The following is a 19473-nucleotide window of genomic DNA, read 5'->3' as shown; positions in this document are numbered from 1 at the left end:
TTTTGTATAATATATTTTATTATTATATTATTTATTTTATTGGTTGTTAAGGTTGTTAAGTGAGGAGTACAGGTACGTAAATAACACAACTAAAATGGACCCTGTGTATTGCTGCCTGCAGCTATATTTCTTCTTCTTCTTCTTTCGGCTACTCCTGTTAGGGGTTGCAACAGCGGATCTCTTCTCCACCCACTCCACCCTGCCTGTGCTCTCTTCTTCACCTCTCTCCAGCACTCTCCACTGCTTTGGATGGTCCACCCCAAGTACTTGAACTCATCCGCTTCTCCACCTCCACTCCTTGCATTCTCAGCTTTTCGCCGCCTCCCTCCCATTCAGGCACATGTACTCTGTGTTACTCCTGCTGACTTTCATTCCTCTTCTCTCTAATTAATGCCTCCACTTCTCCAAGCTCTCCTCAGCCTGCTCCCTATTCTTGCTGCAGATCACAATGTCATCCGCGAACATCATAGTCCACGGAGACTCCTGCCTGATTTCATCTGTTAACCTGTCCATCACCATTGCAAACAAGAAAGGGCTCAGAGCTGATCCTTGATGCAATGCCACCTCCACTTTGAATGCCTTCGCCTCACCTTACTACTGTCTGACTGCCTTCATACATATCCTGTACCACTCTTACGTACTTCTCTGCCATCCCCGACTTTCTCCTGCAATACCACACTTCCTCTCTCGGCACCCTATCATACGCTTTCTCTAAATCCACAAAGACCCAGTGCAACTCCCTCTGGCCTTCCCTGTGCTTTTCCATCAGTATTCTTAAAGCAAACATTGCATCTGTAGTACTCTTTCCTGGCATGAAACCATACTGCTACTCCTCTTAACTAGGAGAGGTGGGAATCACCTAGCCTCCACTACCCTTTCCCATAGATTCATGCTGTGGCTGATCAACTTTATTGCCCTGTAGTTACTACAGCTCTGTACATCTCCCTTATTCTTGAAGATGGGTACCAGTACACTTCTTCTCCACTCCTCCGTCATCCTCTCCCTTTCCAGGATGGTGTTAAACAGTCTGGTTAGGAACACCACTGCCATCCCACCTAAACATTTCCATGCTTCCCCAGGTATGTCATCTGGGCCAACTGCCTTTCCCACTCTTCTTTAATGCTGTTCTCACTTCATCCTTGCTAATTTGCTGCACTTCTTGATCCACTATCCCCACATCATCCACTCTCCTCTCCCTCTCATGTTCTTCATTCATCAGCTCCTCAAAGTACTCCTTCCACCTTCTCAACACACTCTCCTTACTAGTCAGCTCATTCCCATTATTATCATTCATCACCCAACCTGCTGTGCATCCTTCCCAGCTTAGTCCCCTTGTCTTGCCAATCAGTACAAGTCCTTTTCCCCTTCCTACTGTCTCATACAACTCGTCGTATGCCTTTTCCTTTGCCTTTGGGACTTCTCTCTTTGCCTTGCGCCGCATCAGCTTGTACTCCTGTCTACTTTCTTCATCTCTCTGGAATCCCATTTCCCATTTCTTCTCCAACCTCTCCTGCTCTATGTTCTCCTGTACTTCCTGATTTCACCACCAAGAGTCTTTGTGTTCCTTCCTCTTCCTGCATGATACACCGAGTACCTTCTTGGCCGTCTACCTCACCACTTCTGCAGTTGTTTTCCAGTCATCTGGTAACTGTTCATTCCCACCTATTGCCTGCCTCCTCCCTAAATTGCATACATGCTCCTCCTTTTTCAACTTCCACCATTTTATCTTTGGCTCTTCTTTCACTCTCTCCCTCTTCTTGTCCCCCAGTCATCCTACAGACCACCATCTTGTGATCCAGCTTCCCCCTCTTCTTCTTTTTCGGCCGACAGTAGCACAATTTCCTAACAACAACATTATTACTCCATATATATATATATATATTTATATAATATGAACAGAACAATCTATAATCGCCACACAGCACACCACACTACAACACATACACACGCTTTGGATGGTGGCCGGTGAAATGAGGCCTCTGCTTTTAATCCATCCTGGCTTGTCCTTCCTCTGGGGCCACAGCCAGGAGCAGTGGGCAGCATTCGTGGACGCGCCCGGAGACCTGGTGCTGAGTGTCCATCACTGGTCAGCCGATGATGTGTGCATGTTTTTAGTGGGGGTCCTTACTGACGTGAGGTGGAGGAAACCCCATGTGAGCACGGGGAGAACATGCAAAGTCCACACAGAAAGGCTCCTGTTTGGGAGATAACCCGCCAGAGTACAGTGCCAACAGCGCCCCAGGCAGGAATTGAACCCAGGACCCAGGACTTTCTTGCTGTGAGGCAGAAGTGCAATGCACTGGGCCACCCTGCCACCATATAATAATATTATATATATTATTATTATTATTCCTATAGATGGGATGAACAGTTGTGGAGACAATCAAGATTCAAGATTCAAGATTTTTATCTGTCACATACATATACATACTTTCATACATATATGCAGTGAAATGTAATGCAACGCACCCGGTGATAACACACAATATGTCCTAGGAAAAAAAACATCTTTCTAATAGACCGACTAACTGACTCCTAAAACGTAATACAGTAAGTTGAATGCTTATAGAATAAAATAAAAATATATAGAATAAAATAAAATACAATAAAAATAAAATGAAATAAAATGGAATAGATAGAGGGAATATGTATGTATGTATATATATATATATATATATATATATATATATATATATATATATATATATGTATGTATATATATATATATATATATATATATATATATATATATATATATATATATATATATATATATATATATACATATATATACAAGGTTATCGAAGGACACACATCCAGACAGACAGACAGACAGACAGACAGACAGACAGCGAATCCTGCTTTTCCACTGCTACTACTCCTGCCAGTCAGTACTAAAAACTACAAATAAGACAGGCTACACGTCCCGGTCATTGTAGCCAATAGAATGCACGCATTTAATAACGTCACATTTCTAACCAATCAGGGAACAGGAAAGTTATTCCACGGTCGGTTGTCGCTGTACGGGGCTCCGTCGTCTTGAGGAAGGACGGTCCGCGTTGTGTTGTTCATAATAACATAAACGATTGCATATTGTCTGCGCTCCACTTCATGGGGTCATGCCAGAGTTAAAGGTCAGACAAAAGTGACGTCCGCGGTGATGAAAAAGGCAAAGAGACCTAAAAACAACGCAAGGTGTCGAGTGAATGACAGTGGAGCTGCGGCAGGAGGTGAATGTGATCTCAATAGATCGATGTAATGTTGTCCAAAATGAACGTTTTGGGTGTCCCGTAACCCCACGCGTTCCAGAGCCGCGTGGGGGCATAGTTTAAGTAGAAACCTGTTGCTCAGTCGGGCTTGCGTGGCGCACCGTCCGTCAGCGGTAACGTAGACGGGTTTGTCCCCGGTGGTTTTCCGTACGCGACTACGTGACGTGTATTAGTGTCGTTTACGCCAGCACTTGCGTACGAATCACTGTGAATGTTAAATGATCCACTACAACCCACAAGATAGACGTGTAGCTTCATTTTTCTTTTGGTTTCCCCCCTTTTCCAGTGCTTTTATTCCTCTGGCCGTCTGACACTCCTGCCCCATTCCACCCCCTTCTCTTAGCAGTCATTCCGTTGTTATTTACGTAACTCATCTCCTTCTCAAAATGCCATTACTCCCTTCCTCCCCCTCGCCTCCTCATCGGCCCCTTTTTTCTCTGTCTCCATTTGCCCGCTTCCTCTCTGTCTTTTTCCTCCTGTGTGGAGCCAGATTCCTGGAGGAAACAGAAGCTGCTGGAGATTCACAAGGCGTTGCACAGGTTTGTGAGGCTGTATGTGTCTTTGCACTGCATTTTAAAATGTCATCTGCAGGAGCTTTACTGATACTTGCTTTCAGCGTTCTTCATTGGGGGGCACTAAACAAACAGCAGTCATTGATTGTGTGCTTCATTTTCAATAACAATATCATACACATGCGTATAGGAACTGTCTTTAATAGTCCTGTGAAAGAAAATAAATACAATGGAGTCAAAATATCTAATATAACTGGGTGCGTTGTTAGTTACGTGTCCATCAATCTACATGCTCACTGGGTCTTGCAACCATCAGTTTAGTAGTGTATTTATGAATCCCTGCTGCTTTTGAACAGTGATCCAGTGGATGTAGAGACCCTAAGGAGAGCAGCAGTCAGCCAAGGTGGCCTGCTGACTGATGAACTGAGGAGAAAAGTGTGGCCCAAACTACTCAACATCAATGTGTACGATCTACCATATAAACCCGGTTCGTAGGACTTACTGCCTTACCAACGCTACTTTCATCCTTTTTACGTATTTGATCTCAATTGATATTAGGATTTTCAGACTGACCTCCGCTATTGATCGTAGAATTATTAGTGATTTATTATTTATTTATTTTTTGATTACTGCTAACAGTTACTAGTGACTGTTTTATTTTATTTTATTTCTGTAGGTCGGGATGTAAGGGAGAACCACAAGGATTACAACCAGGTCCTGCTTGATGTCAGGAGGTCTATGAAGAGGTTTCCTAAAGGTATTGGGCACGCACATTGTCTGTCTTACTCTGGTCATGTGTGTGGGTCATGTCTAAAGGAGACAGGCCAAGATGCCATGTTAGGTAACGCTGTGTTATTGAGTGCCTCTTGTGTTTGATTATTTACTCTTTGGGTTACTAGTGATTGATAAGTTGGAATCTTTTTCTCTGATGACTGATATTGAATCAGTGTGTAGGTTTAAAAAATCCGCCCTGACACATTTCTTCGTATTCTCGTGTACCTGATTGGGAGGTACCAGAGCCGGATGTCAGGTTAGGTTAGGTTGCCCGGCAACAATTCATTTCAGAACATCAGTCTTCTCTTTTTTAAATTATTATTATTTATACTCAGCAGCTGCGTTCTACAACTTCTTAATGATTCTAATCGACCACATTTATTTAAAAAAATCATCTGCAGATGGCTCTCATCTCATCAGTTTTTTCACCTTTCGAAATACGTTTTTATGCCCCTTGTTGACATGAAACACAAAAGTTGTGAAAGCTCCTCCTTTCCCTGTCTTTGTGTACATTCTTGGACAAAAAGCATACATCCATATCTGTTCCTCCAGTAATCATTTAGATTTCATCAAATTTACAAGCCAAACAACTCACTCATCACCCGTCATCACTCATCAACTGACCTTGTCTGCTTGTGTATCCTTCTTGCATAAGCCCCACCATGGATGGACTATCGCACTACTAATCCTAGATAACTTGAAATAGGAAATGTCTTTATTTATATAGTATACAGTATCACGCACTCTGACCATCTTTCGTTCTCGTCCTGACCCGCTCAGGTATGCCGATCACACAGAGGGCAGTGCTCCAGGAGCAGTTGATTGACATCATGCTGGAGGTCCTGAAACACAACCCCCAGCTTCACTATTACCAAGGTTACCACGATATGGCTGTCACTCTGCTCTTAGTGGTGGGGGAGAGAACAGCCATTGCCATGCTGCACACGCTGTCCAACCACCACCTCAGGTAGGCAGCGTACTTATCCTGTTGACCCTTTTAAGCAAACAAACCCCCCAAAGCGAGTCCATTGTTAAATACCTTCTTCAAAGGAATCAAGAAGTTGAAGTCTCTCAGGCTTTTATCACAAAATATACTATAATGTTGGCATCTGTGCAGACATTATATTACGTTGTTTAGAAGGTGCTTTTGTCCGAAGCATGTGAATGTCTACCAAACCACTAAATATTTCTCCTGCTTTCTCTCTTTCCATCTGTCTTTAATCGTAGAGATTTCATGGATCCCACCATGGACAGCACAAAACACATCCTGAACTACCTGATGCCGATATTAGAACAGGTGGACGCTGATCTCCATGACTTCATGATCAGGTACACACACACACACACACACGCACACAGAGCTTTGACCTCAAAGATACAGAGTACATTACCGTGCATACAATTTTGAGCATAAAGACCACTAGGTGGCAGCATTGTGTTTATATTTCTCTAGGTTTTGCACTCAGAGGAAGTGACTGAGACTGTGCTTCAGTTGAGGATAATATGAATATGATGAAGACCTTTCAACCCTGCACAAATGTTAATTTTCGGGATAAATGCTCTATGTGAAAGTTGGCAGAGATCAGTAGCCCTTTCATGACAGTTATTATTTAACTTAGTTATATTTTGGGATATATTAACTGAGTAAAATAACTGAGTCCCATTTACGTTACCCTCTGTCAAACTACGTAGGTATGACTGTGGCAACATGCAACAGAGAAATGCATAAATTAAGCTGATAAGATGGATATTCATAGTGCAAGAGGGTTTATTTTGCTTTAACTGTAATATTTGAACCAATTTACTCATAAATCCTTTGAAACGGGAGTATCAGTTGTCTTGTGTGGTACACCCCCCTCCCCCCATCACCCACCCTGTCACTCTTCCCCACTTGTCCATCAAATGTTCTGGTAATGGAGGGTCCGAGGAACTTTGTATAAATATTATTGGGAAGGACCACTGGGCTGTAATTCATGACATGACGTATATGTTATTTTTATTTTTTTGTGTGGTATCTTGCCTCTATTTTTCTCATGTATCTTTTCCATAGAGCGGAGGTGGGCACAATCTTTGCTCTGTCCTGGCTTATCACATGGTATGGTCATGTCCTATCAGAGTTCCGACACACGCTGAGACTCTACGACTTCTTCCTGGCTTCACATCCACTAATGCCCATCTACCTTGCTGCTTCAGTAAGAAAGAAAAGTGTTTGAGTGTTTAACTGACACATATTCAGGCTTTGCTGCCCCTCATGGCCAAATTGTGCTTGACTGCATGATGGAGGAGGCATCTAACTAGTGGTAGTAAATGGGGGGAAAATGTCAGGAGTTGAAGTAATGAGGAATAGAGAGAGACAGGAAGTGAAGTGATGGTGGAGACAGGAGGACTTGTGGGTGATAAAATAGTAAGAAGCCATTAGAAATAAAAAGGAGAAAAGGAGTTTTCAATGTCTGCAATTTAGGGCTCATGCAAGCGCACACACACACACACACACACACACACTGTGTGTGCTTGCACATAAACACACTCTTACGTGCACGTTTTTCTATAGACACAGACACACAGTGGCACACAAAGTGAAGGCGAGCATTGTGAAGTAACTTGACTAGTTCATTAGATACCCTCTAATGAACACATGAGAGAAAGAGAGAGAGAGAAGGGGGGATAAGGAGAGATAAGATGTGAAGAGAAAGGTTAAGAGAAACGGCTGAGGACACTAAAAGAAGTGAAACGAGGAGGGTGCAGTGAAGTGAGCGCTTTAGAAAGGAGGAAAGATAGTTAAAAGGACCCAACTTCTTTATGGCTGTTGTTTTCTCTCTGCCTTTATTATTTTGCAGTGTTTTTTATCTTCTGACTGCTCTCTCTGTGTGTGTGTGTGTGTGTGTGTGTGTGTGTGTGTGTGTGTGTGTGTGTGTGTGTGTGTGTGTGTGTGTGTGTGTGTGTGTGTGTGTGTGTGTGTGTGTGTGTGTGTGTGTGTGTGTGTGTGTGTGTGTGTCAGTGTTTGACTTGGACGTGTGTGTGAGAAACAACAGAGCAGGAGAATGTAGTTCACGTTTCCTCCGAGGCTGACTTCAGTCAGAGGCTTAACACTTTAACTACCTGTCTCGCTGCACGGGGCTCATTTACAGCCCGTCTGCAACGAGAAGCGGGCTTAAAATAAACTGCCTGTGCACGCAGAATATTAGTGAAACCTCTTCTCATCCACTTGTTTCCTCCTCTTCTCCTCCCCTCCCCGCCCCTCGTCAGATTGTCTTGCACAGAGAGAGGGAGGTGAAGGACACAGAGTGCGACATGGCCATGGTCCACCACCTTCTTTCCCGCATTCCTCAGGACCTCCCGTATGAATGCCTGATTGGTCGGTCTCACGCCCTGTTCGACCAATACCCTCCCTCTCTGCTGGCCAAGCGGGCCGCACTGCAGTCCCGCAAGAGGTGAGACCACTCTACATAGTAAAATGTTGAAATGAGAGAAAGGAAGTACTAGCTAGGGGTGGACACCATGTTTTTCCTTTTTGTCAGAGTTGTTAACAGCCAGTACCACCGGGCTCAAACATGTGCAATTGGCAGTTTGTACAAGTATAAACTGTATAGTTGTAATTAGCAGCATGATATACGCTCTGTCCGGAATGGTATTGTAAAATGGTATTTAGTGTTTAGTAGGTCTTAGGCTTGGACCGATTTACGGTTCTATCGGCGATCGACTCCATTGATCACAATTGACATTGACGACAGATGTTCTATTATTATTTTTCCGCCAGGAAAAGTATGAGAATTGAAACGGTGTAAGTGCAGTTTACCATGTTCGGAAACTGGAGTGGAGAGGGGGGGAAGAGGGGGAGATGGAGAGAGGGGCTAGAGGCTCTCGCCCTCTCCGCTCAAAGCTGTCGAGTAACCACTGCTGATCCGGTCTCACTTCCCCTCTCCAGTGCCATCCAGAGATTTTTAGGGGCAGAGCTCAAAAAAATAAATAAAAGGCACATGGACACCCAGCTCAGGTTCTCGGCATTTTGCCACTCTGGGCAAACGGAGCAACACAGCAGAGTGCGCACATCGCAGGTATGCCAAGGTGCGAGGTTCATGAGTTCCTCATGATTATATCTTGCCCAGACAATCGTCTATCTCGACACCCATTCATTTAAAATAAAGAATAAAAAAACGCACCTGATAAGACGGGCACCGTGGGGTCCATTGGGCAGGTGCTCAGACACCCCCTCCCCGCACATTCCTGCCGCTCAATATGATCTATTATAATCACAATATCAAATCTTGTGATTATAATATAGCAATATATAATTCAGAATTGGAGCAAAGTTTTTATTTTGTTTTATTTCTCCTCCAGACAGTAGTGCGCACCGGCTACCATGTCTGTCTTTTTAGTTTAGATCTATTAATTTTCGTTTGTTTCCTACATGTATGAAACAACATTTTTAAACACAACTGAGTTTAGGGACTGTCCAAGTCCTTACTGGTACTGTTCCAAAAAAACCCCTGTTGCTTTCTTTTGCTATGGGACTTAATTTAGTAAAAACTGGATGTTTTTGTGTAAATACTTGTAAATAATAAATCCTGCACTTCTGGAATGGGGAGACCACATGTGCCATATTACATTACGTTCTATGTGCACCCATGAACCCCCCCGCGTACGCGCCCCTGATATAATTGCATATTGCCGATCCGAATCTTGCACGATCGCCCAAGGCTAGTAGGTCTGAAACTATAGTATGCAAAAACTACCAGTATAAAAATGAACTTCCATAGATATTTTGGACCCATTCGCACACTGTCCAGCTCTTCCCTGGCTTTGGTGTTTCGCTGTAATTTCAAGATTCAAGAGGTTTATTTGTCACATACATATACATACATTTACCCATCAGGCTTCACTCAATCATTGCTCAAGGCAGGATGTGACATCAGTAGCAGGAGCATGTATTACTCTTCCTGTTCAGAACAACTGAGTTCGAAGTTACGAAAGTAGCTACAAAAGTCTCTCTCACTCTCTGCCACTGGAACCAGTTGATACCACATGTGTTAAATAACTAAAGAAGGAAAAACCTTTCTACTATATCATTATTACTCATCATTATATGTATTTATTTATTGATTTGTCTTCCAGTGCTCTGCTTGGGCCACTGGAATCAGTAGATACCACATGTGTTAAATACCCTTTTTTTTTTAAACTCAAACTCTCTCTCACCACTCTAATTGCCTCTCATTCTTCTTTTTGTTCTCCAAATCTGTCCAAATCCATCTGTTCCTCCCCGTCGGTGATGCCGCTCACTCAAACTAGACCCTGTTCTTTCATCACCCGTTAACTCCGCTCCACCATTCCTTCCTCCCTCTGCCTCTCCAGTCTGTCCATCAGCTCCTTCCAGGCGTTCCAGCTCTCCACTCTGCACCAGAGGCCCGACACCGTTCTCCAGCACCTCAACAAGGCGAAGGGCTCCTCCACTTCGAGGCGCGGTAAAACGTTTCAAACCTAATCCTCCCGTTATTCAAACGGAGAAGAAGAATAGCACAGTATTAAAAGGATAGATTAATGGACAGGCACTCACAAAGGATTGTTCAATTGTTCTTTAATACAAAGAGGCAAAGCTTTGTCAGGCTGTGGACACAAACCATGATGAGAGAAGTTCCAGTTCAAATTATATTTTACTAGGAACAAAAACATCATGTAATATAGCCGCAAGCGGCAACTCACAGGTTCAAACCTTTTTGCGCCCAACAGAATGACGCAGCTCAATCCCCCAAAATGAATGCTGTGAACAGCAACGAGTGTGTTTCCGGCTTCACAATGCCGAGCAAAGTCACTTCAGCAGCTTTAATTCTGTTTAAAGAAGGAGTAAATGCACACTCAACGTTCTGCCATTTGGGACCCCCCCCCCCCATCCTTATCGGATGTGATCGAACTTTGGTGTTTACGTTCCGGACATAGTGTGGGATGTATGACAGCTTGAGCTATGGCCTATTTCCTGCTAAACCCCGCCCTGTGTTAAAATATTTTGATTGATGGCGGCCATGTTTTTGGACCAATCTTGCTCACTTATAATAGAATTGTGTCTCTCAATCCTGCAACAGCGTTTAGCAAATGTGGTGTTGATACAGTCAAAATCCAAAAAGCTTCTTGGACCATAAAAGCCTGCTATGATGGATTATTTTGCTAAATTGCATAGATTGAAAAAGAGTCATTTGACATCTACTTTTTGGAATTTGACTATATCAACACCAAATTTGGTACACAGCATTGTGGGACTGAGATGCACATTTCTATTATAAATGACCAAGATCGGTCCGAAAACATAATCAACCAACAAAATGTTGCGCCTGCCCACATGCACCAAACAATATGGCACTTCAGGTTTTGGTAAATACTTGTCCCCAGAGCATATGCACCAAATTTGGTGAAATTCTGTCTGCTGGGTTTTCAGATACACATTTGTGGCGCCCCCTATGGGTCAGGCTCAAAATACTTTTCTAGACCCATTCCCAAACAAACTTAAAATATCTACCACGATTTATGATAATTGGACGAATGGTTAATGAGTTATGGCCAATTTCTTGCTAAGCCCTGCCTTTTGCAATGTATTTTTGGTTGATGGCGGACATGTTTGTGGACCGATCTCGCTTGTGGTTTAAAATGCTCAGAATGAAACTGAAAATGTGCTTTAAAGCCCTGGTTCTGATTAACTGTATATCTATAAATGAATGTGTTCCCATCCAAGAATGCCCTCTAAATGAAACTACTATCGTGATGTGATGTGGCATCAGTTAGCCTGGCCGAGGATGTCTATCTTTAAACTATTACTTATTCTTTTACTTATTTAAATCCAAGGTCCACAACACTCATAACCTGAAGTAGTATTAATAGGATGAATCTGCTCTTCTCCCTGCATTGTTGTTACAGTACCACTGAGTATCTTCTGTTACATCTAGACACCGTGTTTCACACTCTTAAAGTAACGTCTCTCCTTGACTCCTCCTTGGAAACCTTTCCTTGACCTCCTTCTTATCTTTATATTCCTGTTCTCCGAGTCCTTGTGTCTGCCATTGACGCCATTGTGTTTCGTGCCCCCCCCTCTATGTGTTTCTTGTTTCCAGGCTTTGAGTCAGCCCTGGCCAAGGACGGGGGCTCTCTGTGGGGGAAGGGGAACAGAATGGTGAAGGTAGCAGTGTGGGGGTTGTCCGCTACCCTCGGGGCGGCCGCGTTTGCCGTGGTGCAAACCGCAATGGACTGGGGACCAGAGGTGTTGCTGCAACTGTTCTAATGGGAGGGCAACACCCCAAAACACACAGACACACACACACACACACCAACACATCTGTGTCCCTAATGGATATACATCTACACAAACTGGTCGTCTTATTAATTTACAAATGTGCTGTTGTTCTATTGGAGATTTTTTTATGAAAACCAGAAGACTAGAAGCTGTGAGGGGGAGGTTTGGAAACGGTTGGTGTGGGGGGGCGAAGCAGGTTTGTTGACTTTGTGCCAAACATGTTGTTGCCATTCAACCACACTGAACATATGTAGACCGGGACCTGCCTCAGGGAACGTGGCAGTGCTCAACACGGCTCCTACGCGCGGGCGCGTGTGTGTGAGATTTGGCTTTCAGCCTTTGTGTAGACCAGATCAGAGAAAACTCAATGAAAGGTGTGTGTGTGTGTGTGTGTGTGTGTGTGTGTGTGTGTGTGTGTGTGTGTGTGTGTGTGTGTGTGTGTGTGTGTGTGTGTGTGTGTGTGTGTGTGTGTGTGTGTGTCCACTAATGGCCGTCTTTACGTATTTGTTTTTACTTTTAGCAAATAGTATTTAGGCAGACTTGTCTCATTGCGTTTCCCTCGATAGCTTTCGGGCGTGTTTGTTTTGTATGAACACCTGTCTGAGAGCCAAAAGTGTCTCCCTAGCTACTACCAAGATGACACAGGAGCACAAATTATTAAAAAGCAGAGTTTCTGCTGGGAGAGTGAGAGAGAGGGGTAGACGTGTGTGTGTGTGTGTGTGGGGGGGGGGGGGGGGGGGTCTGGCATGAGATGAATGGTTTGGAGACAGAGTCAAAAATTGTTGCACAAGCGAAACAATTCCCGTGAAGTCGTGGACATTGGCTGCCGTGTAGCAGTAGACTCTCCAGTAATGTGTGAATTGTCGTCTGTGTGGCTTCCTCCTCTCTCCAGGTTTCACAACCCCAACCTTTAAGACTACACGAGCATTCGCTTCAAGCTGGGGGACGCACATTTCAAAAGATTGATGGGGGGGGGGGGTTGTGTATTTTTATATAATTTAGTGTTTTTATCTTTTGAAGGTGTAGTGCCTGCAGTTTTCCAGCTGCTGTGGTCCATTCGCGCTGAATGAGTAAAGGAGCACTACAGCTACTTTGACTTTGTGAAATATTTAGCAGGTTCCCACCATCGCCCGCCCTCATCTGTCACCGCTATTTGTTCTCAACCCTGCTCAGAACGGCTTTTTCTAAAATATCAGGTAGGAACCTACCCGGTAGGAAAATACCGACGTGATCGATCTATTTGATTCCATTTCGTCCTTTCTTTTCAACTCATTTTAGCTGCAGAAGCCTCAAACCAACTATCGGACCTTCCTTGTCCAAGACGTTGATTCAAATATTGACGCTTTATTCAAAAGTTTCGCGCTGAAAAATCTCTAACCCATATCTGTGTTTGCCAACAATTGGAAAAAGGGAAATCGGTTATGCGAATGATATGCAGATTGAGTTACATGCCAGTCTAGAGCCCCCCCCCACCCCCCAAACCCAGCAATGTGTTTTGTATGTAGATATTTCGTATTGAAATATTTATCAGCTTTCACTCGCTGCTGTCAACACAGCTCACCTCCTTCCACCGTCTCTGTCATCACATTTACACAGTGAACAATTTTGACCTAAAAACGCCTTCGCACTCACAATCCGGTTGCTGAGTTTCATTTTAGCTCATGCGTTCAGGGTTCAGTGCGGCTTCATTATATACAAAGTCAAAATGAATAAGTGGCAGGGCAGACAAATCAATCGAAAACTTTATTTATAACACGTTTTGTATATTTGAATGTAACGCAATGTGCATTACATGAGACAAGGATGGGATTAATTAGAAGAAATGTCATTTAATGAGTCATAAAAAGGAAGAAAATAAGAGCTAATCTAAGTAATTGTGACAGAAGACAATCCACTGCAACTCTATTTATAAACCAGAAATGTATGAAATAATGGAATGAAGAGAAATGTGTCCCTATGGAAAAATGGAATCACCTTCCTGATTGCACCTTAGTATAGTATTTAACAAATGTCATTTTATGAGGGGAGGGTGATAAGGTAGTTAGTTCATTAGTCAGCGGGTTAGTTAGCCATCTGTTTAAGGCATTTGAACAAGTCTATAATGTACATGTAGTTGAAATGAATAATTTTGTGTTTTTTGTTCCATCATTATCTGGTTTGCAGAACAGCTTTTGCCATCACGGCATTTTCATTTTTCTCTGGTTCAACCTAGCGAGTTATTTAACCATTTCATTTTTCATGAATTAGATGGGCAACAACCTGGTTCTTTTTATTTGATTGTGATTTTATTGCATCTGATTTTATTCTCCATTTTATTCTAGAAATACCGATTGGTCATTACGGGAAACAATGTGGTCAGTATTGTAATTGTGCAACAAACTGATTGGTTTAATCTCTAAACAAGATGGAATAATTTGGCAGTGTATTTTGTTATTATGCAAACTTTCTTGCCCACTGCATCGAGGACTGAGGACTGATTTGTGAACCAACACAAAGAATGCCACAATGGGAACTTTAAGCTTTATTTTCTGCTTGGTCGATGTTAATTTGGGACCCTGACTGATCCTTGCATGCAAACTAATCTTGGAATTGGAAAACAGATTCCAGGCACTTTTGAATGGCAGCATGGGTTTTTCGATTTAGTTTATTTTGGCAAAAACTTGAATGTACATGTTTTAAAATGTTTTGTCATTCATTGGTAAGATGTTTTGACATTTCAGATGCCTGATCATAATGTCTGTTTACTTAACACCCTTGGCTTTAGTTATGACTTCATTCTCTGATGCACTGGCTGAGGCATACGCCAACAGATGCTCTATTTAACTCTGAAACTGAGACTATAGATGAGGAATTATTTGAAGGGCTTTCCCCAGTTTGATTTAGAACCTTCTAGAATGTACAGTGTAAATATAGTCACTCTACAATGTTTTCTGTTTCATAAAAATGTACAATATTGTGCAGAAATTGTAGGGAAAAAATTGCTTGGATTTTTAAAGGTAACGGCAGTTCATCAACTGCTTGTTACCTGGAAGTCATGGCATTCAAAACCAAAGTTTGATACAAAGTGGTTCATCTGTTCAGCCTCAGTGAGCTCAAAATACAATCGAAGTATGTATAGTAAGCTTAATGGCAAATATTGTTCAAATATCGTAAAGCCTAGTTCACACCTGTACTTAGAGCTGTCCACTTGTGATTGGATAACCCAAGACGCATTTTAATGCCGTGTGTAAACATGGCCCAAGTGTGTGTGTGTGTGTGTGTGTGTGTGTGTGTGTGTGTGTGTGTGGGGGGGGGGTTGTGTGCACGTTTGAACGAGACATTGGAGTACAGACAATCTTTGAACATATCAGAATTTTGCACCTATTGTTTTTGGAACTTGATGCATAACTTGGAGTGGATATGAGGCTGTATTTGTCTTTGGAATAGAAAATAAATGAAGAAATTCACAAAAATGCTTTGTTTCTGTTACTTGTATCTGAACCTAAATGTCTGCTCAGCAGAACTTTATACCTAAGCACAGTGAAATAAAACTGTACTGACTTAGTTTCAAAATGAACTCTAATATGGCCAAAAGGAGTAGAAGAGCACACCTACACAACTAAATACTGTGTAATGAAGTGTGTATATACACGATCAGCCACAACATTAAAACTACCTGCCTATTGTGTAGCTCCTCATGCTGCCAAAACAGCTCTGACCCGTCGAGGCATGGACTCCACAAGACCTCTGAAGGTGTCCTGTGGTATCTGGCACCCAGATGTGAGAAGCAGATCCTTCAAGTCCTGTAATTCTGTTTTTACACCAAAATTAGAGTTTAGTTTACCCGCGTTTTTTTAAATTCGCTAATTTTAAACCTGCTAATTTTAGAGTGTTGCCTTTCCCATTTCCCATTGGAGCGATGCAGTTCTTTTTCTGGTACGTCACGTTCAACGTGACAAACTAGCCGGAAAAGGGGCGTGTCATGGTTCCAGTGTGATTGGGAATAGAACAGAGGAGACAGCAACTTAACAACGTAAAACTGTAAAACTTGGAAATAAGTATTTTGAGCCGTTTTGAAGAATCGGATCGTTTGTGAACGACCCAACACTACAGTAGAAGCAGCATGGAGTATCCATGCTGCTGGTCGCACCGGCCGCTGCCCGCAACAGTCCTTTTTGGGGGGGGGCTCCTCCAGTTTCAGAGCGTGGGGGTTCTCTGCTGCATTCCCCACACTCAAAACATTTCATGGTATGGTACGTTTAAACATTCCACTGGAAAAAAGTGGAACTTCTGACTTTGATTTTGGATTCCAAATCAGCTATGAAATTATCAAATGATACACGGATATTCCTGTGTATTTACACGCCCACGTCCAGAACGTCGACGCGCGTCGCATCGTGGAAAGGGGCCAAAATGAGTGGGCTTACCCAGGTGTCCTGTTTACATCGAGAACACAATCAAAGCAACGCAGTATTCTATCAAGCCATGATTGCATGGAACTCACTTCCAGCTCAGATTACTGAAGCACCCAATAAAGCAAGCTTTAAAAAACAAATGAAGCAACACGTAATAGCCCTACACCAGTATAACTACCTTTTGAGCACCTTTTATGAATAGGAAGATCAATATGTATAGGAAAGATAAGATTTCAGTTTGTGTGTATACCAAGTGCTTATGAAAATATATATAGTATAAGTGCATACAAATTGCATATGCACAGTTATGTTTGCGAGATTGGATATTGTTGTGTTGCATTGTTTTACTTTACTGATCTTAATTTCATATGTTTGTTTTGTCTGTTAGTGCCTTATTTGTTTGTTATTATGTTTTATGTTCTGTGTGGACCCCAGGAAGAGTAGCTGATGTTCTGCATCAGCTAATTGGGATCCTAATAAAGTCCTAATCCTAAATCCTTTCTTCACCCGAGTGTCCAAGACATACGCCTGTAGATCTGATGACACAACGACAAAGTCGATCATCGATCTTTGACCTAAGATGGTCTGGTACCACGTACACTTATGAGCCACCCAATGCTCGAACATGGTGTTCGTTATGGCCAATCCATGACTAGCACAGAAGTCAAATAATAAGCATCACTCTGATCGAGATCAGGCGGGCCGTTCCTCCCACTCACCCCCTTCCAGGTTTCTCCATCGTTGCCCACATGAGCGTTGAAGTCTCCCAGTACAACTATAGAGTCCCAGGCGGAGCCCCTTCCAGGACGCCACCCAGAGACTCCAAGAAGGCCGAATACTCTGAACTGGTGTTCGGTGCATAAGCACACACAACAGTCAGAGCTTTCCCCTGAGCAACTTGTAGTTGCATAGAGGCGACCCTCGCGTTCACTGGGGAGAACTCCAACACAGCGGCACTCAGCCGGGGGCTCGTGAGTATCCCCACACCAGCGCGGCGCCTCTCGACCTGGGCATCTCCGGAAAAGGAAAGAGTCCAGCCTCTCTCCAGGAGTTTGGTTCCAGAGCCAGCGTAGAGGTGAGCCCAACTATATCCAGTTGGTACCACTCTACCTCCCGCACCAGCTCCGGCTCCTTCCCCGCCAGAGAGGTGACATTCCACGTCCCTAGAACTAGTCTGCGATGCCGAGGATCAGCAGGCCCAGGCCCCCGCTTTTGCCCGCCGCCCGGCTGGCATTGCACCCGACCCCAAAGCCTATCCCTGCAGGTGGTGGGCCCACAGGGTGGTTGGAACGAGATGATAATTGTTATTCACTTCACCTTTCAGTGGTTTTAATGTTGTGGCTGATCGGTGTATACTGTGTGTGTGTGTGTGTGTGTGTGTGTGTGTTCCCAACACACACTGTGCACCCAGTACAGCTGTCGTCCCTTCATAGGTGCTTTGTACTGGAGTCTTTGGAGACCTGGGGTCAGAAAAGTGTGTGTGTGTGTGTGTGTGTGTGTGTGTGTGTGTGTGTGTGTGTGTGTGTGTGAGATGAGAGCTCCACATCTGTTTCTTTGATCCCCTGGGATGCTGGAGGAGAGGGGAAGGGGAAGGAGGTAGGTAGGGAGGGAGTGGAGGATGAAGAGCAGGAGAGGTGAGGCCGAAAGGCAAGGGTTAAAGAGAACTTGGGGATTGACAGAAGAAGGATGGTTTGAAGATGAGAGGGGTGGTGGAGGAGAGAGAGATGGAAGGTAGAACACCCATATGGACGGTGGGATCATCCGGGAGACGAGAAGGCAAAGATCAGTTTTATATATTTATCTATATATATATAACATCTCTCTCTCTTAAAGTGTCCGGTCCCTCGGGTAGTTTTAATGAGGCGCAGTGTAGGTGAGTTTAGTGGGATCGTCGCAGGTGTGAAGGTGAACGTTTCTGCGCTTTACAAATCAACCCTAATTGGGCTGCAGTGCCCATTTCATAACCCTAATTATACATCACCCTCTCAGATGCCCCGCTCCTCTTCACGGTGAAGATTCAGGTAAGATCTCTCATAGAGAAGTGCTTACGCTAAATTGGTCAGATCAAATTCTGTATGTTCTAATTTGGGACACGTTGTGGCTTCAACACTTCATCTCCGTCGAAGGTCACATGAGGACAAGTGCAGCAAGAGTGTGTGTGTGTGTGTGTGTGTGTGTGTGTGTGTGTGTGTGTGCGCGCATATAAACTGTTGGATTGTGTCTACAGCGTATGCAGTACTTTACTGAATGTGTCTACACATTTAGATTGAAGTGTAGACTTTTAAAAAGAGGGTTAAATAACAAATAAGAACATCATTGGGAGGTTTAGTGCCGTGCAATTGGTACGCAACGTTAGATGCGTACATGTGGCGCTGCGTGCGAGGCGGGGGCACGCGGGGGACAGCAGATGCTCTAGGGGTCTGTCTCCTTTCAACAAAGTACTCCCTGGTGATGCACATGCACTCACTCACACCTACACACACACACACATGGTCAGGCACAGCTTAAATCACAGCAATAACAGGAGCACCCTCTAAAAGACTAAACGCACAAACATTTTTCTTCCAATCGATAAATGACCCTTGGCTGACACCTGACAGGAATACAAAATATGATTTATATATTTATTTATTTAATTTATTGTATTTATAGTTGTTTATTATTAATTTAATGATTTATTATTTATTTATTGTATTATATATGTATTACATTATTTATTTATTATATTAATTACATGTTGTCATTATGTGTTTATAATTTATTCATAAATCATTAATAAATTATCAACAATTAATTAATGTTTTTTGATCTTAACTGGAAACATCAATGGGAAAAAACTGGAGAAGAAATTCTATATTGGAGATTGGCAAATATCTTTTTTGCATTGTTATATTCTGGTGATAGGTCATTCTCTCACATCAATGGTCCCTCTGTACCTTTCTTGCACAATGTGAGTAATTATTAACAGTGGAGGGAGTGTCTCCTTGTGCCATGTCAAGAGCCAAACTTGCATGTGACATGACAGCCACAAAAAAACTCTGAGCTTTGCTCCCTCGGTCACACATGGAACCCCTGACGATGTGGAATCTCCAGGAGTGTTATCGGCTGCAGTTCACCTGATGCAATCTGAACAATAAGCCACGCCTCCGCATCGCCAACGGCATTTAGACTGTTCTGATTTGAATGGAAACCGATTACATTTATCTTTCCTCACCACATTTAGAACATGCCAACGCCCACAGCAACTTCCA

The 19473-nt window shown here is 43.2% G+C and overlaps 1 protein-coding gene across 1 annotated transcript; it reads left to right on the top strand.

The window, feature by feature from the left end:
- The first annotated feature begins 3072 nt into the window (after positions 1-3072).
- On the top strand, positions 3073-12458 carry LOC307233116 (TBC1 domain family member 20). Its single transcript, XM_080004328.1, has 10 exons — positions 3073-3230; positions 3760-3808; positions 4138-4268; positions 4458-4538; positions 5336-5522; positions 5783-5884; positions 6606-6747; positions 7802-7986; positions 9905-10014; positions 11650-12458. The coding sequence occupies exons 1-10, from the start codon at positions 3161-3163 to the stop codon at positions 11814-11816; spliced, it is 1224 nt and encodes a 407-aa protein (XP_079860454.1). The 5' UTR covers positions 3073-3160; the 3' UTR covers positions 11817-12458.
- Positions 12459-19473: the final 7015 nt, after the last annotated feature.

This window comes from Zeus faber, assembly GCF_960531495.2.
Source record: "Zeus faber genome assembly, chromosome: 1".
Classification (NCBI taxonomy): domain Eukaryota; kingdom Metazoa; phylum Chordata; class Actinopteri; order Zeiformes; family Zeidae; genus Zeus; species Zeus faber.
The sequence above is the reverse complement of the archived record's forward strand: the minus strand, read 5'-3'. Positions and strand labels throughout refer to the sequence as shown.

Excerpts from the sequence above, each read along its gene's own strand:
- LOC307233116 (XM_080004328.1), top strand. The coding sequence starts at position 3,161 with ATGAAAAAGGCAAAGAGACCTAAAAACAACGCAAGGTGTCGAGTGAAT. Across the intron at positions 4,269-4,457 it reads CGATCTACCATATAAACCCG|GTCGGGATGTAAGGGAGAAC; the intron begins GTTCGTAGGACT and ends TTATTTCTGTAG. Across the intron at positions 6,748-7,801 it reads CCATCTACCTTGCTGCTTCA|ATTGTCTTGCACAGAGAGAG; the intron begins GTAAGAAAGAAA and ends GCCCCTCGTCAG.